The sequence below is a fragment of the Mchenga conophoros genome, linkage group LG5 (assembly GCF_057382185.1).
Source record: "Mchenga conophoros isolate Kocher_MC1m ecotype Shallow Benthic linkage group LG5, M_conophoros_male_GT1.1, whole genome shotgun sequence".
NCBI classification, from domain to species: Eukaryota; Metazoa; Chordata; class Actinopteri; order Cichliformes; family Cichlidae; genus Mchenga; species Mchenga conophoros.
Genome location: NC_140530.1, coordinates 21,224,305 through 21,245,985, shown reverse-complemented (window position 1 = coordinate 21,245,985; position 21,681 = coordinate 21,224,305). Strand labels below are relative to the sequence as shown.

The following is a 21,681-nucleotide window of genomic DNA, read 5'->3' as shown; positions in this document are numbered from 1 at the left end:
GCTGGATTGGAGTCTTTGTCACCTGAGCCTTGTGCTTGGCATCCCTGCTATAGCTGATCTTTGTACTTTATATGGATGATTTTGCAAAGCATACTCTACATGAGTTTATACACTTTTGTAAAAACATAAAAAAGTAACAAAACAAAAGATGCATTTTACTTTTAATATAAATCACTTATTTTCCATAGTAATCAGTAATAGGATGACATTCAATACTCTTTTTACTGCAGTGAAAATGGTATGTATTAAATTCATGTCTGTTATTTCTGCACTTCACAATTTCTTTATCTTGAGCCATGTGATTTATTCTCTCTTTAACCTAGACAAGAAAGCATTAGATACAGTTTATTTTCTAAAACATATATTCAGTGTAATTGTCCTGTCAGGACACCGGGATAAGTACTTGAAAATCTAGTGTCTATATTGAAAGCGGACATCTGATCGCTCTGTTCCTTCTGGTCCTTTCCAAGATATAGAGATCAAGTCGTTAATGGCAGCCTTTTAAATCTAAGACACTTCAAGTTCACATTGTCCTTTTATAGTATTGTTTGTCTTTTATTGTTTTGCATGTGATTGCAGTACATTTAGTAGAGCTTTTGATTAATTAGTTGGGCATGCATGTGCTTTACAAGAAAATAAGAAACACAGTAGTCCATCAGACTAGTTCCTGGTTTCTGTTCCTCGATTTGCACTTCCATTTAAAAGCAGATTGAAGCTCCTTGTCTGCTTCAAGGTGCAGACTCGTTTTTTATGAGCTAAAACAGGCAAAAACAGCTGTAAGGTCAGTAAGTAACTTTGCTGTGAGTTCTTCACTCTAACAAATCCTTTCCAGAAAATGCTTTCATTTTTTCCCCTTTCATCTTGTTAACATGTAATGTATGACGCTGCACAATGAACTGTCTTTGTTAAACATCTACGTTGCTTCTTGCAGATACTTGGTTACTTTGACTATGCTTTCACGGCTATCTTTACTGTTGAGATCGTTTTGAAGGTAAATTCCCTGTGTCCCCTGTGCGTGCTGTAACTAACCACACCCCAATAACATTCCAAACGTCTCGTTGCCTTCCAGGTCCTAGGCTATGCAGATTATGTCTTCACTAGTATGTTTACATTTGAGATCGTATTGAAGGTAACCCCTTAAATGACAACGAGAGCCTTGCTGCATTCTCTCCTTGTGTGTCACCCGCCACTCAGTACAACCTGGCTTGTTTGTTTCCTTTCTCTTATTTACTTTTTTCTTCATGGCACCTCTTTTAAAAAGCAAAAAAAAAAACAGCAAAAAAAAAAAGAAGAAGAAGATGAAGCGAATTTTGGAATTGTTAGTCACTATTTTGAACACACGAACACAAACACAAGATTTGCTCAAATTGCACTGATGAAAGAACTGTTAGGGGAAGGAAACATCATGAACATTTACATTATACTCACATGGGTGTCACTTCATTCGGGCAGTCATTGCTGAAATGATTTTGATGATGCAGATATGTAATACGTAATGCAACCCCCTCCCGTGCGATGCAACACAATTTTTTAACGGGCTGCTCAGACATATCAGAGCATTGGCTGAAGTTGAGTTTGAGGTCATCTTCAGAGTGGCGGTGATTGAAAGTCGAAAATCAACTCCAGTCAAAGCTAACTCCATGCCTCTCGTACTGACTGCTCCTCAGATTACCCATAAAAGAGGGGGCAAAATCAACCATGCTCCTGCCGAGCATGGTTCAGTCTGCTTTCCCCGACTGAGTGCATAGAAATGTGGAGTTTTCTCTGCAGCTTTTTTCTTTCTTTTTTCAGTGGGAGTGGGCAAACACTTGCCAACCCAGTGCTGTTTGACTCTAAATCGTCCACTGCTCTTAGTGAGCAACTTCATCCAGTCCTTGTCTGCAGGTCTCCACATTTACATGCACTCTTGGAAGGAATCCTTTACTTTTATTATTTGAAGAAGAGTTATTTTGGCTGGTTTTTCTTCTCTGCCTGCTGATCTCTGGAGTTTTAATTGGGAGCTGCTTCCCCTTACGCTGAACTATTAAAGAACATAATGGAATGTGCTTTAAGCCGACGGTCCACATGAATGTGACAGTAAGGCCATTTCTATTTTCCAATCTCTATAACTAGAGCTCTTGCAGGTAGTAAATATCCCTGACGTCATGGCAACAAAATGCATGTTTTATTGCCTCCCATAGTAGATTGCGAAATGAATGACTTACTACTACATTCATGTAGCTAAGGGCCGTGGGGGTGGCGATGGTAGATTTTAGCCTCCTGTTTCACTGCTCTGAACTCGCCACCCCGAATCAGAGTGATCTATAAGAGTGTGGAGACGTGTGCGGGCGTGTGTGTTTGACTGTGAGATAATGGGAATGAGTGCTGAGAATGAGTTTTTCCTATTTAAACTGTTAGCTCAGTGTGTTTGTTTGTTTCTGTTGGAGTGTGAGGAGTGCAACACTGTATTTGTTTCTGGATGCTACATGTTTTTTTGTTTTTTTTGGTCATTTGCTCTTTTAACTTCCTCTGTCCTCTCCTTAGATGACGACATATGGAGCTTTTCTTCATAAAGGAGCATTCTGCAGGAATTACTTCAACCTTCTGGACCTGCTGGTGGTGGGAGTCTCCCTCGTTTCCTTTGGCATTCAGTGAGTACAGAAAAACCAGAACATATTTGCATTAAGCTTTTTGCACAAACAAAAAGGTTTCATTCATAAGAAAAATAGTTAAAGGAAGAAAGTTAGGAAATAAACTAAAATCCCCTTTGAGCAATAATATAGAGGTGAAAAGAAGTTCAATCATCTGAGCACTTTATGTCATTTTTGATCTTTTGGTTGAAGCAGGCCATACAAGCAGAGTGCAGCAGTTACTCCTCCTGAAGTGGTTCTTGACCCCTAAAAAAGCTCATATTTCTCTGATTCTTCTTTTTTACAAACTGTTATTATTATTTGTTTACACTCAGGTCTTCTGCCATCTCTGTGGTGAAGATTCTCAGGGTCCTTCGAGTACTTCGACCCCTGAGGGCCATCAATAGAGCCAAAGGCCTGAAGGTGGGTGCTACTCGAGACCTTTTCTAGCATGTCTACAATAGCCACTATCTGAAACCTTAGCTTTAAACATTTTTATCTGTGTCTTACAGCACGTTGTGCAGTGTGTGTTTGTGGCCATCAGAACTATCGGTAACATCATGATCGTCACCACGCTGCTTCAGTTCATGTTTGCCTGTATAGGCGTGCAGCTGTTCAAGGTGAGCATCTCTGAGTTTGAAAAACATCAATAATACACATCAATCCAAAGAAGTTCAAAATGTGTAATAACAGCAAAAACGTTTCCTTTTTCCAGGGAAAATTCTATCGCTGCACAGATGAAGCTAAGTCCAGCCCAGAAGAGTGCAAGTGAGTTTCATCCCATCTTGCTCCTGAACTGCAGATGTCCTGGTTTAACATCACATGTTGGACTTAAACCTCCATGCAACATGTTTTGTCACAGGGGCACCTACATCCTGTACAAAGATGGAGACGTGAACCAGCCAACTGTCCACAAACGGGTGTGGCACAACAGTGACTTTAACTTTGACAACGTCCTCATGGCCATGATGGCTCTGTTCACTGTGTCCACCTTTGAAGGCTGGCCTGCGTAAGATTGAAAGATATCATCACTGAGCTGATTACGTTTTAGATAATGTACGGAGAAAGCCTGAATTTGTGAATCTGAATCACGTGTTGGCTTGTTCTCATCTTTCTTTAGGTTATTGTACAAGGCCATTGACTCCAACAGGGAAAACCTTGGTCCCATTTACAACTACCGCGTGGAGATTTCCATCTTCTTCATCATCTACATCATCATCATTGCCTTTTTCATGATGAACATCTTTGTAGGTTTTGTGATCGTCACATTTCAGGAACAGGGAGAGAAGGAGTATAAAAACTGTGAACTTGACAAGAACCAGGTCAGAGTCATTAGAAGCACAAAACATTATGTGTAAAGTATGACGATTAGTTTTGAAGGCTTTTCTCTGGGGTTCCTCTCACTTTGTGTCAAGAAAAACAAAACATCAACAAAGTAGCAAGACAGATGACGTTCTAATGCTGATGACCTCCTTTACATTTTTAATATTGTGTCTCATTTAAAAGGGAACGTTAAGATTGTTCTTAAATGATGATGTTAAATATTTTGTGTATTTGTGTGCAGCGTCAGTGCGTGGAATACGCTCTTAAAGCCCGTCCTCTGAGGAGATACATCCCAAAGAACCCATACCAGTACAAGTTCTGGTATGTGGTGAACTCCACTGGGTTTGAGTACATCATGTTTGTGCTCATCATGCTCAACACACTCTGCCTGGCTGTACAGGTAAGAAGTCAAGTATTTACCTGCCAGACAACCAGTCATCAAAGAGTCTTTGAAGTTATGGATTTTTCGACTTGGAGAAACTTTTGTTGAAGCATACACTTGTGCCACATGAGTGACCTCGGTTTGAATTTTCTGGGACGTCTGTTAAAGATTGTGGCATTGCGTTAACACACACCTGAATGCTTCAAACCGGCAAACTGCCAAAGCCTCTGTTATTTTATAGAGGTACTTGCTGATAATCATTTAACCAACCCCAGAACATGGCTGCTCCTTACCCTCTGAATGCTAATGGAAGCAATAAAGGTGTTTTTAGTTTTTTCCCACTACTGCATGGAGTCCACAAGACTGTAAATGTGCAGACTTAAATCATTAGAGTATCTCGTAAGTTGCTGTAAGTCTTTTCATTAGTATGGATGTGTCAGCCTGTAAAATGTCATTTTCAGTTGCTCAGGTTTTGCTATTTTTTCTTGACAGAATTATAAGAAGCAATGTGGTGAACATAAGTGCATGCAAAAGTACTAGAGTCACAGAAAAACATAAAAAATGCAAACAGACTGTTTGTTCAGACACATCGCATTACTTTCCCATTGTATATTGAATACATTGAATCTTTATGTTAACCGAACATCTCCATCTCTGTCTGCAGCACTACGGCCAGTCTGCACTCTTTAACTACGTGATGGATATTCTCAATATGGTCTTCACTGCTGTATTCACTGTGGAAATGGTTCTCAAACTCATCGCTTTCAAACCCAGGGTGAGCTGACATGAAGCATCAAATTAAGTCCAGCTATTAAACGGATGCATTTGCTGTGAAATGCTTTTGCTTATTAGAGTAACTTTTCAACATTATGAGATGAGTTAGAAGGACAATACCGCTCAGATGTATATACACTAACTAGTAGTCAGTTAGCTTAGCTAATCATAAAAAATATGAAGGGGGCAAAATGTGCCATACACAACTGGCAAACCCAAGAGCTGACTTTGAATGGTAGGTCAGTCCCCTTAGACACCTCAGTTCACATGTCCAGCCTTACAGCAGAAATAAACGTGTTTGCAGCCTGCTATAGAAAGAGATTTGGTGGTAGCATCCAGAATACTAAACCATTACTTTACGGAACATCACAAACCCGTTCATAATGATGGTTATCCAGCTTTTATGTACAGTCTATGGTTATATTCAGTTTCTTTATACACTCAAAAAAATCTGTTGTTCGATGAACACAATTTAATCACAGCACCTTTTTCCACGTGATTTAACCAAGTACAATAACCCATTTTTGACCATGTCAAACCAACACATTTGGCATTTGATGGTTTAATGTAATCTGATTACTCTGGATCAACGTAGTATACTTACATTGACTTGAAGTGATTCATTTAAGTATGTAAAGTGAAATTTGTTTTAATTCTTTTTACACAAGTTAAAAACTTTAGGAAAAAATAATGAAATCTTGTTGTTTGAACAACTGCTTTGTTAATCAAGGCAATTACTGCTAGTCTTTCTTAATGAACCAATATGGGGGTTGATTATTTCATAGAGACAAACAACCATTTGCACTTACATTCATGGGTAATCTAGAATCACCAATTAACTTAACCCTAATTACACACTGCAAACCAGCCAGATTGTGGATTTGAACCCAGGCCCTTCTTGCTGTGAGGCAACAGCACTAACCATCACACTATGCTGTCAATCCGGGCTTAAACTAGGAAAGCTATGATTACAAGGCTTGATGCAGAATTTTCTGCATGTTTTTGTCCTTGACAGGTTAAACCACAATAAATAGCTATAGCATACACGTGGTGTGGGTGTAGTTGTCTGCCTCTTAAACCTCCAGCGATTTCCCTGCAGTTTGACATTTAATGCGATCTTGTTGAATTTCATGAGTCCAGGCAACTAACCACTCTTACTAGATTGTATGATGTCATCTCAACAAGAACAAATTAAGTTGCTGAATTTCATGCAGATGCTACATGATTTAATTACGTTCACCATAGAAACATGAAATTATTTAGTGCAAATTACAAGTTTGAATCTTGTACATGTAACAACCACCCAATTTCATTTTTTTGAGTGTACAAGCTTGCAGAAAATAACATTTCAGTATGACTGTTAGGTAAAGCAACGAGTGGTATCCATCTCTTCAGCATGTTTCTAAAACTGTGATTTGTAAAATGTTCAGTTATGTTTATTAAAGAAGCAGCATGTGGACATGTAAATATTTGTTTCATTTCCCCTTTGGCGTCCCTGCCTGCTGACAGCTCTGTGTTGAGAAGAAGGACAGGATGCTAGTAAGACAAACACGTGTGGGGTGCCGTGCTTCCATTTTTAAGCTAAAAATAATCTTTTTTTTTTAACCAATTTTTTAGTCACGGAGTGTTCATGTGTAATTTTATTGTTAGCATGGAATTTGTGCAAATTTAGTGTTCTGCAATCAGTCACAGTCTGTATAATCACGAGCCCTTCAGGTTAAGTAGCTAGCAGGGGTTTCTGTGTGTCCTTAAATAAGCAGTTTGTTGATTTAAATTTCAGTGTGAGAGTAAAGCCTTCTTGTTCTTGTGCTGATATCACATTTGACTCGCCCCACCACACGCTCAACCTCACTCAGGGATATTTTGGGGATGCCTGGAATGTGTTCGACGCCCTGGTTGTGATTGGCAGCATAGTAGACATTGTTCTCAGTGAGATTGATGTAAGTAAGCTCAGCTTGAAGCACCCCGCTGCTCTTTGACTTCTTTCCTTTCAGACCACCTCCACAGCAGGTTTTAGGGGCAGGACTCTGATTTCTGCTGCTTTGTCTAACTTTTTCCTCCTTTCTTTCTCTCTCCAACCCTTCCATTTCATTACAACGACTTCCTTTAAATTTCCACTCTTGTCTGATTGTCTTCCCCTATCCCTTCCCTTGGTCTCTCACTTTCATCCCCATCATTTCCCCTTACATGTACCTTCGTGCACTAACAGCACTATTTTGCTGATGCTTGGAACACATTTGATGCCTTAATTGTTGTCGGTAGTGTCGTCGATATCGCTATCACAGAAGTTAACGTAAGTACTTCTTCTTTCTGATTTGTAAGTTGAACTGAAGCCTTATAAGAAAGCCACCTGGCAAGTTTTAGTGTTATTAGCTTAAATTTACTGTGAATCTTATCTAGCTTCCGCTATAAAATATAATAGAAATGTTGAAAATGCATCCCTAATAAAAGAATTTAAAAAGTATGATTTAAAGCTGGCTGTTGGCTTTGTTTGTAAAACTTCAGTTTGATTTTCATGAAGCTTTTCTTTCATGCTAAATTGACCTAACTCAGATCTCTCCTGTTGGAGTTCTGCTTCTGTCTGTGCTGCTGTAACTTTTGTTGCAGTTTTTGACAGGACATCGCGACAAACTTGTTGATGAACGTGTTGATTATTCTGTTTATTCTTGGACATAGCAATGTCAAAACCTCACATTTCTTTGTCAACTGTGGCCAGAATTTGGTCCAGAGCAGGATGGTTTCTGATGTAGTTGTCTAACTCTTACTCTTGTTTATTTTGTTTCCATAGAAACTTGTAGAGGCAAGTATGGCAATGAAAAAATGTTGTTTGTGTGTAACCTTTTGTTGATGACAACTTTATCTTTGGGACCCCTTTGCTATGGACTAATGACAAAGACAAAGAGATTTTTGTAATTTCGCAGTACTTTAAAAAATTAATATCGAAGCTCATTAAAATAGTAGATGATTGCTTCTCTTTATAGCTTTCCCTTGATAAAAGAAACGTCTAAAAACAAAGACTGGACGTCTGCTTTTGTGCTTTTTTTGCTTTGAGCTTAGCTAGGACAAAAATAGTAAAAGAAAGTTCCAACAAACACCCAAATGTTGCATTTCCAGATAATAACTATGGTGAATATGGTGCTTACTATAGGGGTAGCATACCAAAGGCTTATCACCCAAATTGACCCTCCTCCCGCCTCCTGAGTGCTCTCATGTCTGAGCTGCAGTGCTGTTTTTCTGGAGTAATTTTTCATGTCTTCTTAGTTTGTGTTCCAAAATGTGTGTCTGCATGAGTGCACAACAAAACATTAACTTTGTTTGAAGCATAAGACACAGTGGTGTGTTTTCAGGTTTTTTATTGTTATGCATGTGTGTTTAATGTGTGTTCAGCGTGTGCTTTCGGTTGTATGTGCGAGTGTATGCAGAGGAGTGTGTTAGTGTGTGTGTGTTGGAGACGTGATGTTTATTTCACATTGTGGTTCTATGACATGCTTTTTCATGGCATTTCTTTCTTATTTGCACTGCATGTAAATGTTCAGATATTCTAGTTTTGCATTTATTCATAACAGGAGATCTGTTATGAGGATGTGTTTTGAGTCAGTAATATTTTTTTTTCTACTTGCTTGCTGTGTCAGTCATGACTCGTGTCATTGCTCAGATTCTTACCAGACTACCGTGACCTCTCCAAATGCATGCTGGGGTGTCAGACACTCACCTCATCCCCCTAACATCCTTTCCATGTCCCGCCTCTCGCAGATGGCGCTTGGCCACCCGCTCCATTCCCCTCCGGTCAGTTTTTTCCATAGAGCCTTGTGCAGTTTGTCCTTGTTCGCTTGCTACACTCCTCTTTACTTCCAGACAGAATGGCCCTGGTGCTCAGAGCTTGGAAATTCTACACAACATTAAGGGCAATAATGTTGGGAATTAAACCGATGAACCTATGAAGCTCAGCGTGTTTGGGAATTCCTAACAAAGGTTTACTTGTGTTTCCTAATGTCACCATTTAATGTCCTTAAAGTTGTGTAGAGGCCACTGTGGCTTCACATGTAGCTGCTGTAATGCATCAATCAGGGAACAGATCAAGTCACAGAGTGACCTAAAAGGAAACGATACTAAAAGTTAGGCCTCAGTTGTAGTGTTCACATCAAAGTAAAAATTCAGGTAAGGTCTGAAAATTTCCCAGGAGTTCAGTAGGCACGAATTTAGTGTGATTTTGTACACTTACAATGATGGTGGTTTAATGCAGCTGAGTCTGAGGTTCTTTGATGATCTTGTGTTTGTGTCTCTGTGAGTGATTGTCTCTGTGTTTTGTTCTGTCTTCCTGTAGTGAGCTCTTAAAGCTCAGAATGGAGCTCATATGTAGCGCAGGTGTGTAGACTCCAGTCAGGTGCATGAACACTCCCACAGCAACTCTCTACTTTTTCCTTCTTTCTACCTTTCTGCCTTTCTTCTTCTTCTCCCTGTTTCAGTATGGCTCAGTCTCTCTGGTTTTCTTTTCTGTCCCAGTCTTGGTCTCTATTGCTGTTTCCCTCCTCCTGCCTCTTTGTCTGTGTCTTTCTCTCTCTCTCTTTTCCTTCTCTGATGTTTATTCATATCCTTCTGCACCGGACTGTGAGAGCGCCCTGCTATGGCAGTTTTGTTGCAGGGCACTACTGACATGCATGAGTTGCTGCATTGCTATGAGTTCACATCATTCAAAGGTCTTGCGTGTGCGTGCAGTGCTTCCCCAGCAACGTGGCAATGCTGAACGCATGCTCCATCGGCGCTGTGGCCAGGATTACCTAAAGAACCTCCTCAGGCTAATTCTATTTTTTTTAATCATTTCTGCTCATGCTGCACCTCATAACGACAGTTTGCAAAATATTGACTCAAGCCACATCTGTCTGATTATCTTATGTTGTCAGTGCTGAGCCTTTCTGATATTTTCCACATGGAGCTAAATGCTTTTTTTTGCTGTAAAATCACATTATCATGATACAGGCTCAGCCTAACCACCATCACTATGACTGATGTTTCTTTTCTTTTTTTAAAAGTTTTGCATCTGGATTTTGTTTGGGGATAAATGCTCGCTGATTACAGCTGATGATATCAAATGATTTATTTGTCAATTGACATGAATTGCAAACAAAAGTTGTGTATGGGTATGAATCTGTGCGAGCGACTGTGTGTACATAATTGATCATACTCAAGCTCTTTTGGTCAGCAAATTTTCAGTCACTTAAAATGACAAACTATTGGATTGTGAACATCCTACTTGTACTCTCTTGTGTCTATTTGTGCCATAGATAATGCTTCAAGCGCACAATATATGATTTTTGTGCAGTCATATGTTGATGTGTACCTGTCTGAATCTGAAGCCTGCAGGGTATATGTCGAGATACAGCAGGACTCTGTAAGAACAGCACATGATGCTTTTATAGCAACATCGATTCATTGCATTTGTCAGTTAGACGTAACAACTCATTAACATCGTCTAAGAGGATCTCATCATCATTTAGTCTCATCAATAAAAACCATTACACCGGGGGAGTGATAAAGTTGTGTGTCAGTCTTAAATGTTGATTCGTATTTAAGTAATTTTATGTTGTATGTCAGTCAACCCCACATAGAAATGTTAAGTAATGTGAACTTGTTGTTTGGCAGTCTTTTAAAGTGTTAAGATAAGATTTAATGGTAAATACATGTGTGTCTTTGTCACAGTGAAACTATAAGACAGTTTGTCCTGTCAGTGAGAAGAGTAGTGACTGTGTTCTGTCTGCGTCTTTGCTGACGTGTGCTGGTGTCGTGTGATTTTAAAAACAAAACAAAACAAAAACTATCAAATGTGTTGTTCCACGTTTTTGGCCCATTGTGTGTTAGACCTGTGGCCTCTGTACAAGTCATTAATACAGGTCTTTGATTTTAAAGCCAACGGAGACTCCTCAGTTGGATGAGATGGGGGTAAGATGCTCCACCCCCCACACCTTTAACTCTGTCAGGGCCATGCCATGTTTGGATTTGCATTTCTCTGTTTAGTCTTCTGTTGTCAGTTACACTTTCTATGATCTGTTGCTTATTTCAAGTCCATGTTATGTACTATTACGTTTTCACGTTCAGGTTTCCTTTCTCGTTATATTTCTTTTCTTCTTTTCCTCATTTTGCTTTTGTTAGCTCCTTCGCATAAATCCTCAAAACATTTGCTTTTAATTTTTCCTTTTGTTTGGAGTTATTTCGAAGGAGAGTGTGTCTCTCAAACGTGACGTTTGTATCCTGTTAGGTGGGAGCGGTTTTTAAGCCGCTCTTCACGTTTGTATTGTTGACACTGCTACATGGTCTCTGCCACCATTCTTGGGTGGGGTAGTGACCCATGGATGACCCCTGGGATCAGGTCACCCAGCTCTGACCTGTGAACCTCCTGGCCGACCCGTTCGGGTTGGTCCCACTGTGACTCCGCATGCAGTGACTCTGGACTGAGGGTGCCATGCTTGTGCAGATGTGTCCTGTCAAGTATGGCAAGGTTTTCTCCAGCATGCTTGCCTCCTTGCTTCCTTCCCTGTAGGTCTTTACAGTGACAGGGAACCTGACAGTGCTTTATACACAGGCAGAAACAAACACATATCAGCTGCCGCAGACTGCCTAACAGACTTCTCTAGATTGTGTTTTTTGAAGTCTTTACATTTGTTTTTGAGAGCTGCAATCATATCTGAAAGGCATAGCGGTCAAACCAGAAAATCTCTGCTCAAATAAAAGCAAAACTCTGCTTTGATTTAAAGATCCAGTTTCAGTTTTTCACTATGAAAAGATGCAGTGCTGCTTTCTCAGCTCATATGTAGCTGGTACAGACGTCTTGGATAAGACTTCATCATCCCATAAAGCACAGCCGGGTGCTCTGTGTTCACTATAAACGTGCTCTGTTGCTCTTCTGCTGCATAACACTGAATGTTTCCTCCACAGAACACAGAGGACAGCGCTCGAATCTCCATCACTTTTTTTCGTCTGTTTCGAGTCATGCGGCTGGTCAAACTTCTCAGCAGAGGAGAGGGTATTCGCACCCTGCTTTGGACTTTTATTAAATCCTTTCAGGTGAGATGCAGCACAAATGTTTAATCAATGTCTAAGGGAAAAATGGAAGTTGCTCATATGAATCTTTTTCTACTTTTCCCCTGTTTTTTGCCTTAAGGCTCTGCCATATGTTGCTCTTCTGATAGCCATGCTGTTCTTCATCTACGCTGTCATTGGCATGCAGGTTGGTAAACTGGACAGAAAATACTTTTTCCACAAATTTTTAACCACAACAGTAAGAGTGCAGTTGTATTCATTTGGCAATGTTTCTCTAACAGGTGTTTGGAAAGATTGCAATGGTTGATGGCACTCACATTAACAGAAACAACAACTTCCAGACCTTCCCACAGGCCGTGCTGCTTCTCTTCAGGTCTGTGGATAACTGATGTCAGGCCATCAGGAAAATCAAATTTGTTTTCTAGGTGATTAATTTGTGTGCGCCATGCCTGCGTTTTCTCCAGGTGTGCCACAGGTGAAGCGTGGCAAGAGATCATGTTGGCCTGTATGCCAGGGAAACTGTGCGACCCAGAGTCTGACTACAACCCCGGGGAGGAGATGACGTGTGGCAGTGGATTTGCAATAGTTTACTTCATCACTTTCTACATGCTCTGTGCTTTCTTGGTACACAAAAATGAAACTGTGTTTATCTAAGGATTCATTTCTTATCAGTTATACTTGCGTGGTGTATATTGCACTACCTTATCATTTGCAGCATCAGTAGTGGGAGTTCTGTTTCTTAAAGATATCAGTTTTCACATCGCAGGTTTAATATGTGTAACATATTACTATACATATAACATTTGATCATTCTTACACCTAGAGCTAATATGAAATGGGGCAAAAATGAATAATCTTTAAAATCATCATAACATAAAACAACAGGTCCAAGTTATGTGCATCATAGCACAATAGTGTCAAAATAAAAATGTCCTTTCTATAAAATACAATGTGTTCCTAGAACCCTATGTATACTGTATGTCTGTTATTTTGAAAAAAATACTTTGTAAATATATTAAGACCTTTTTCTTTTATTTTCGTAGATTATTAATTTGTTTGTGGCCGTCATTATGGACAACTTTGACTATCTGACACGTGATTGGTCCATTCTTGGTCCTCACCACCTTGATGAATTCAAAAGAATTTGGTCAGAGTATGACCCTGAGGCAAAGTATGTGCTTTATTCCTCATCTGAATATTCATGTTCATGTTCATTTTTTAACTATGTCCATTACTTTCTATGTATTTTTCTCATATAGAGGCAGAATTAAACATCTGGATGTTGTAACCCTTCTTCGTCGCATCCAGCCTCCACTGGGTTTTGGCAAGCTGTGTCCTCACAGAGTGGCTTGCAAGGTCTCCTCTCCTCTCCTCTCCTCTCCTCTCCTCTCCTCTCCTCTTCTCTTCTCTTCTCTCCTGTCATTTTGATTAATAATTTCAGGTAGAAATGATGATTATTTTACAACAATATTAAAGGCTTGTTCTCTTCTTTCAGAGGCTGGTAGCCATGAACATGCCTCTGAACAGTGATGGTACTGTTATGTTTAATGCCACTTTGTTTGCACTGGTGCGGACAGCCCTAAAGATAAAAACAGAAGGTATAAATCAAACATGAATGACATTTCATTAAATTGCTGCTAAGAGAACAAAGAAAAATATTCCCCCAAAATTCAGCTCACGCACACACTGCATTAATTGTTCTCAACTTCAGTTTAAATGGCTGTAAAGTGGAGGGCTGGGTTCTCAGGGATGCTTGTTTCCCTGTGGTGCAGGTAATCTAGAGCAGGCCAATGAAGAGCTGCGAGCTGTCATCAAGAAAATTTGGAAGAGAACCAGCATGAAGCTGCTGGATCAAGTGGTGCCTCCTGCTGGTGGTTAGTGGAATTAACATCACAGACACCTTCATGTCCTCTGTTTGACACACAAATCAGCCTAAAGCAGCCTGCAGAAAACACACACACACAAACCATATGCTTCCATGCTGTTCACATATAATTACTCCAAACAGGTATTTTGTAACCAAGTCCTTAAATAAACCTAACACTCACGCTCACACTGAGACAGTGTCACATATAAATAAGGCTATATTGTGCTGTTTCTGCTTTGTTCATCTTCTCCCTGTTGTCCCCTCAGCAGTATGTCTTTTTTAGTCTGTGTGTATTCAGTACACACTGCTCCCTCCCGCCTGCCCTGGATGCTGATGGAGGCCACTGACTATCTGCTGGGCTTTGGGCTTGCATGGCCTTATAGACCACTGTGCAAGAGCATGCTTCGTCTTTCTCTCCAACATCTCTGTCCTTCCTTCTTTATCTGTTTCTTGTCTCTACTCTCTCTCTTCTGTCTTTTTTTTTTTTACTGCCTGAGCTTTTTTTCTTCTCATACTTTTGTATCTCTGTGTCCAAAACTTTGAAAACACTTCAGAATATTCTGAAGCAGTTCTGTTTTAGGGTGGTGGCATGGAACTAGTGTTGCCTCTCTCTCTGATCTCTGTCCCCAGCGTGCTTGTTCAAAGTGATTCAGACCCCTGCTTCAGAATGATTCTCACACACTCGTACATGCTTTTTAAATTCAAAAAATGGCAGAATATACATGCAAGAACACAAGCTTTGAGTACAGTATTTAGAAAAAAAAGCATACATAATATTATGTAGGGGCATACATGAGCACAAGCATATGAAATTACACACCGACATGTATGATGCATACTGTAGTTTTGCTTGCTTGCATGTGCTAAAGCAGTTAAAAAACATTCAATAGCATCCTTTGACATCCAAGAAAGATTTAGAAAAGAAAATTTAAGAAAAATTTGAACAAATTAATCAAGTGGCCTAAATGGAAAAATTGTTTTTGATACACATTTAAAAATTGAAAAGCCTTTCTGTTTTCCTGTCATGATTAACTGAACAGAATTAAAATTGTTCATTAATTTCCAATGAGCTCAAATGCTCTTGTTGATCTTCTCTTGAAGAAGAAAAGACTTTCTGCAGAGCAATAGTAATCATTTAAAGTTTTATCAGTCCTTTTAATGTTGCAGGTGTTTGAACACAAATTCCTCCAATTAAATCATCCACAAGTCAGACATACTTACATACATGTAATCTCACAGAAATACACACATGAAGACATGTTGGGATATGTTCATTCTCTGTCCTTTCTGATACACAGCAAATGATCCTATTTGGTACATAATGAGGTAAAGTATACACACCATCAAAATGGATTTATAACATTTGGTTAGAAATCATTTGGTTGGTGGAGGTTAAAAAGTGCCTCGCTATTCTTAAGTTCTAAGGTGGTGAACCCCCACCACCCATAGACGAGGGAAGAGAAGAGTCTTTCCCTCTCTCTCCCAGGGTACTGTGTGTTGCTGACATAGGAAGCATTTGTGTGGTCTGTTCACTCAGATGATGAGGTAACCGTGGGGAAGTTCTATGCCACCTTCCTGATACAGGACTACTTTAGGAAATTCAAGAAACGTAAAGAGGAAGGCCTGGTGGGTGCACACCCTTCCCAGAACAACACAGCCATTGCTTTACAGGTGAGTCTTACGACACTCAAGTGTGTTTCTGACAACGTGAGACGGGCTGTTGAGACCTTTGTTAAAATGGATGAATGAATGAACTTTGTTAAATCTGATATACATCTCTGTGCATTTCATTCAAAACTCATCAAGAGTGCTGATGTTATGGTTTGTGATCCAGCAGGACGTTCATGATCTTGGTGTACAGTATGATTCTGTGATTTATGTTTCTCTTGTGTGAATTTAGTACTTGTGTCTTCTGTGTCTCAAAAAAATAGCTAGATGTTGATGTTAAGTGCACATCACTGTCTTCAGCCACCATTGCATGTATTTTCTGTGCATCACAGTCCACGACTCATGAATTTCACATGCAAAGCTTGTTGCAGTTTCTGTTACCTTATATCGTATGATATATGGCGTCAGTATAGTCCCATATATCACTGTCAGACAAAAACATGACCAACTAGTTTCTTTATATTTAACTTTTTCTATGTATTCTGCTATTATATAGATCTACAAAGAAAAGAGTGAGAAGAAAATTATATTTTTACATTATTTACATTTTATTTTTTTCATCCAACTAGTGGAAAATATTTCAGAGGGAAAAAAAGGGACTGAAAGGGCTACAAAACAACATCAGCAAAAGTAAAAGCGAAATATACGAATAAATACTTTTTTGGAGTAAGGTTAAGTAATTTGGAAGTGTAAAAGTAAAGTAAAGTAGTGCAGTAATGAGTACATACAAAAATGATTTAATTTAAAGAAAAAACATAAAAATGGGAAGGTAAGTTAATAGCAGAATAAAAATGAAGATAAATAAAAAAGTAAAACGAATCAATTATATAATTACATGCAATGCTTTCACCTGAAATGTAAATTGCTCTCTTTTTCCAAATTAATAAGATGTTTAAGAAATTGGAATCCAGTCATTTTAGGCACCACACAGTCAACATAATCTCCCGTTCTTGGTGATAGGAAGGCAACTGCAGCAATCAAATTCTTTGAGTTGTTGATTTCTCTTTCTGTCAAGTTTTATTTGACAAATTGCAATCATTGCAGTGAAAATCGAATACTAAACACAACATATGGGTGATTGAACATACATTTTTCTATATTTAACTCAAGAAATAGCCATGAATCACATTTTTTTATTCATATTAAATTACTTCCTGCAGTACTCAAAGTATTCCCAGTATGTGACAGAAGCATATCTGGAATCTACCGAAGGCTACATTCAGGAGAGCACATCTGCCTGTCTCTGTGTTCTCATCTCTCACAGTCTGAAAGTACTGTAAGTGTCAGGTGTTGTACAGCACAGGTGCGTGTATGTTCAGTATGTGTGGTGGTTGTGCCTGTATGATGTCAGAGTTCGCACTGTGAGTTTTAAGATGAAGGTCACAACCATAGCTCTTAGCCTTGTTGTTGTCATGGTTCCAGGCTGGCCTTCGTACGCTGCATGATATTGGGCCTGAAATTCGCCGGGCGATATCATGTGATCTGCAGGATGACGAACTAATAGACTTTATTCCAGAGGAAGACGAGGAAATTTATAGGGTAACTGATTCAAATTTACACAAAGGGAAATGTTTGTTTTTGTAAATATTAATTCTTGTTCATGGAAAGGTACGTGTGAAAAAGCTAGCTGTAGATGGAAATGGAGTAGGAAGCATTTAGCAGCTAAATCTGTAGCAGAAGCATTAGCTTCAGATTTTATATCTGCAATATGTAAGTTTTTTTTCTTCTAATGAGTTCATTTTGCTTTATTATGTTTCTTCTCCATTTCAGTTCCAACAATCTAAACAGTGTTTTGTTTTGCTCGCACATCATGCCATGTACCAGCTTCCTAACTTACTTTTGCACATATATTTTTCTTAAACAATATCAGCCCTCAGACTTAACATCAATAGCATTTGTCTTGTAAGAAGGAGAAATGCTGGTGGTTTTACTGTGAGTGTTCCTTCACAGCGTAATGGTGGACTCTTTGGTAACCATCTCATGAATGGTGGTCATCGGCGATCCAATGGGCATCAAACCAATGCCACTCAGCGCCCTCTGCAAGTGCAGCCTCCACCTCACTACGCCCACATGGAGCAGCCAGTAGGACGCCTGTCTAGAGCCAATGCAATGTCCCATCCCAACCACCATCATCACCACCACCACCATCATCACCACCGCCACCACAACTCCTACGGAAAGTCTCCCAAATCTACCAACATAAACCTCAACAATGCCAACGTGTCCAGTCTTCCCAACGGAGGACACCATCGCTACTACGAACACGCACCTCCCAATGGCTATCCAGGTCTACGCAGCTCCTATTATGATTACGACAAGCCACGGACACCCCAGGGTCAAAGGTATCCACACAGTGATCATTATGTCATGTTGCAGAATTAGATCAAACAATATAGAGTGAAAGTGGATTTATATAAATTTATATAAACCTGAAGCTCCATTCACACCCTGTTGTTGTATCCTTTGTCTCTGGCACATTTTATTTGGCAGTGTGTACTTACTCCCATTACGCGTCAAATGTTGCAATTACATGTGGACTAAACATGTAAAATATTACGTCACATCAAGACGTGCTCAACATGGACTGTTGCAGCAGGAATTTCAATACTGTCTGAACTAACTTATCTGTAAGAAAATCTTTGTAGAAAAGTCAGATACCACGTTTGTATGAATGTAATTACAAGTGTATGTTACAATGAATTTGATAATTATGGAAGAACATATAGCACTAACACATATTAAGAGGTGTCCTTGTCTTCATTTCTGCCCAGTGATAGTCACGAAGAGACTTCTTATGGTGTACAACAACACATAAGAGGATTTATTTTTAAAAACATCACTGTGGTTATTCACTGTGTGAGTGCTTGCTGTTGTCAGACATCGATGGACAATACTGCTACTGTGTTTTTCCACAGGCAGATTCTTATCAGACTTTTCCATTACATTAGCCTCTACTGGAAACTTCATTCCACCATGCATCATAAGCCTACTCTTGTACTGACACTTAATTTGTGACCAGTAGCACATTTTTCTTCTGATTTCCCATCTTCTGTTTAAACTACATTCTCCAGTATTGGGCCTGTTTTTCCTTAGTGCCCAAGAAGTTTGGGGGACAATTTCATTGCTTCCTCTTTATGAAAAAGAAATGATTCTCAGATTGTTTCTTATCTTAAAGATAGATAATGGAATTGTCAGCCGACAGTGGAGTCATCGCCGTCACTCTCTGTTCTCCTTGTACATATATATGAGAATGCTGTATATGCTTCATATACTGTATGATATATATGTCACACTTTCTTCACCCAGTTTCCTGTGTTCTCTCCTTCTCCCTTTCTCCTTCCTAACTAAATTCTTTCTCTTGGCCATCCCTGTGCTTTCTTGGACAGAAGGCGCTACTATGAGACCTATGTTAGGTATGTTGTTTTTCTAGGTTTGGTTCCAGCAATGTGTCTCAACAGCAAAAGAAGGACTTTTGTTTCATTTTGACTTGGTTTTGGAAATTGTTGCATCCTTGCTAAGTCAGTGTTTCACATTACATGCTGGCCAGTCATTTTGCTTTCCTAGTTGTTATGGCACAGTTGTGTTTATGCATTGTTGGATAAATAATAGAGAAATGAATGTGAGTGGTCAGCATTGTGCTGAGAGCAGCATGCTTAATGCATGTGTAAAAGTGATGCGCTTGCTTTAAAGGACTACCCAGATGCTTGAAGACAGGGGAGTGTATGAGAATGTTTGAAATGAAGTGAGTGAAAATCACTACTTGTGTCCACTTCTTCTGTTTAGTGCACATTTCCCGCAACACTGCATATAGTTAACGTCATGACTTACTAGAAAGAGATGTGTTTTAATTAAAGTAGTGAATGTCAAAGTGGATGGGGTGTTTACATGGCAGAGATAACCCACGACTTCTGTTTGTCTTGGTTTGGTTGTAAAAGGGTGGTCTCTTGAATTGCTGCCCCCTGTAGGCTTGTGTCTGCATGGCAGTGCATGGCAGTATAGCAGTAACCCCCATAACGACAGTAACAGTGTGCACGCTCTAACCCCTCTGCCCTGGCTCTTTCACAGGTCCCACAGAGGGGATGGTCGCCATCCCACCATCCGAAGGGAGGAGGAGTTTGATGAAGACCATTTCTCCGGGGAGTATTACAGCGGGGAGGAGTTTTATGAAGATGACAGTATGCTGTCAGGGGACAGGTAACAGTCTTTTCACAGTTTTGCAGTTTGCAGTTGCAATTTCATTCTGACTTGGCTAGAAATTTATTCCAAAGGTGTTTTGGATAATGGATCCCATAATGTAATGTTCACCAGGTATCAGAACAGCGACACGGAGTATGAGACTCCCAAAGGCTACCATCATCCTGACAGTTACTACGATGATGATGAGCAGCCTCTCTACCGCGACTCACGGAGGTCACCAAAGAGAAGATTGCTTCCTGCAACACCTCAAGGTATATTATGACCATCATTTATATATAAAAGATAGACATGGCTTTCTTCTCTGAAAGTGGAGGCTGATATTTGAATGCATTCTTTCTAATGGCCAGTAGGGGGCAAAAAGGAGTCAATTAGAAAAATAAGCATTATGCTCAAAAAAATCTTTCTCAATCAGTCTACACTCTCAGTAATGACTTTATTTAACACGGCCTGATGTTCATTTAGTCAGTTATGGTTTGATATAGAGTAAGCAGACAGGAAAGAAGGGTATGCTTTAGGGTATTCTTATTGTGTGATTGTCGCTACAGTAATAGTGTCCTTGGTTTTTGGTCAGATCCTTCCCTTTCATGTGGGCTCTGGTTCCAAAAAAGTAAGGTGGCTAAAATATTAAAATTGTTCATCCTATAAAAACAGCCTGTGATTGTCGTCCTCCTTGACCTGGTGCCATGTGTCAATGTTAAATATTGTAGAAAGCTTTTACGTGAGGCACACCCCTCTTTGCTTTTCATTTCTTCATAGCTTGTTATTACATTGTACATTAGTACATTGATCAGAGCATAGATTTTCTTAATATCTGAAATTATTAAAGTGGCAAATGTTAATCCTCTATCCAGTTAAGGTGATTTTAATAGATGAGCAACATAAAATAGCTGTGTGGGGTTTTTTGTGTGCTTGTGGACAAACCTCACAAAGCTGTAGTTTTCTTTTAAAGGTTGTACATGTACACAAACTTTGCTTTTTGTTCGTTTTATTGTATTGTATTACTCGTATGTTTGAATTTCTCTCATTGTTTCTAAGTTAATGCTCACTGCTCTACTCTGGATTAATTCAGGTAATAGAAGGCCATCCTTCAACTTTGAGTGTCTGCGCAGACAAAGTAGCCATGATGAGCTTCCACATCAGCGTACTGCTCTACCACTGCACCTTATGCAGCACCAGGTAACACAGACATTCTTTAAGTTACATTTTTGGCCTTGGGTGGAGTGACATTTGTTAGTAAGTTGCAGATTGCATCAGCTTTCTTAAATGAATTGCTAAATATCACAGAAAACTGTTGAATCGAGATACTACACAGCTATGAAATAGCAGCAAACAGAACTGCTTCCCAAGTGGGTGGCACAGTTTAACTATACTTCAAGTCACTTTTGTGTTCCACCGTCAAAATCCTCCTTCTTCACCCATCAGGTTATGGCTGTAGCAGGGCTGGACTCTAGCAGAGCCCATCGCCTCTCCCCAACCCGCTCCACCCGTTCTTGGGCCACACCCCCTGCCACACCGGCCAGTAAAGACCAGTCACCATACTACACCCCTCTCATACGTGTGGAACACCCACACAGGGAGAGTGTTGTTGGTAGCCAAGTGTCTGTGCGCAAGAGCTCCTGGTACACAGACGATCCCGAGTTCTCCCAGAGAACGTACTCACCTGTGCACCTGCAGGTTCCTCCGGAGTACCATAACCAGTACCACCAGAAAAGAGGCAGTGCAACAAGCCTTGTGGAAGCGGTGAGTTTAAGGCTGTTTGGTGGAATAGTTACTGGAAATTTTGCATGACCTGGGCTTTGATCTCACAAGCACATTTTCAGATTTAT

General features: G+C 39.8%; 1 protein-coding gene across 11 annotated transcripts in view; it reads left to right on the top strand.

The window, feature by feature from the left end:
- Positions 1-21,681, top strand: part of cacna1da (calcium channel, voltage-dependent, L type, alpha 1D subunit, a) — a 62,880-nt gene that overhangs the window by 37,910 nt on the left and 3,289 nt on the right. For 2 of the 11 annotated variants that reach the window (XM_085274139.1, XM_085274136.1), the window contains 27 exons: positions 1,070-1,129; positions 2,524-2,630; positions 2,945-3,032; positions 3,122-3,229; positions 3,325-3,377; positions 3,472-3,618; positions 3,730-3,931; positions 4,174-4,332; positions 4,979-5,089; positions 7,298-7,381; positions 10,993-11,025; positions 12,019-12,147; positions 12,245-12,310; positions 12,405-12,496; positions 12,588-12,747; positions 13,167-13,294; positions 13,383-13,479; positions 13,619-13,721; positions 13,896-13,997; positions 15,528-15,661; positions 17,081-17,197; positions 17,609-18,000; positions 19,045-19,071; positions 19,724-19,852; positions 19,967-20,106; positions 20,925-21,031; positions 21,278-21,595. In XM_085274139.1, the coding sequence (XP_085130265.1) occupies positions 1,070-1,129; positions 2,524-2,630; positions 2,945-3,032; positions 3,122-3,229; positions 3,325-3,377; positions 3,472-3,618; positions 3,730-3,931; positions 4,174-4,332; positions 4,979-5,089; positions 7,298-7,381; positions 10,993-11,025; positions 12,019-12,147; positions 12,245-12,310; positions 12,405-12,496; positions 12,588-12,747; positions 13,167-13,294; positions 13,383-13,479; positions 13,619-13,721; positions 13,896-13,997; positions 15,528-15,661; positions 17,081-17,197; positions 17,609-18,000; positions 19,045-19,071; positions 19,724-19,852; positions 19,967-20,106; positions 20,925-21,031; positions 21,278-21,595 (3,393 nt within the window). Of the gene's footprint in view, positions 1-931; positions 992-1,069; positions 1,130-2,523; positions 2,631-2,944; positions 3,033-3,121; positions 3,230-3,324; positions 3,378-3,471; positions 3,619-3,729; positions 3,932-4,173; positions 4,333-4,978; positions 5,090-7,297; positions 7,382-10,992; positions 11,026-12,018; positions 12,148-12,244; positions 12,311-12,404; positions 12,497-12,587; positions 12,748-13,166; positions 13,295-13,382; positions 13,480-13,618; positions 13,722-13,895; positions 13,998-15,527; positions 15,662-17,080; positions 17,198-17,608; positions 18,001-19,044; positions 19,072-19,723; positions 19,853-19,966; positions 20,107-20,924; positions 21,032-21,277; positions 21,596-21,681 lie in introns of all 11 variants that reach the window. The other 9 variants (XM_085274141.1, XM_085274137.1, XM_085274142.1 and 6 more) reach the window with 7 other exon arrangements.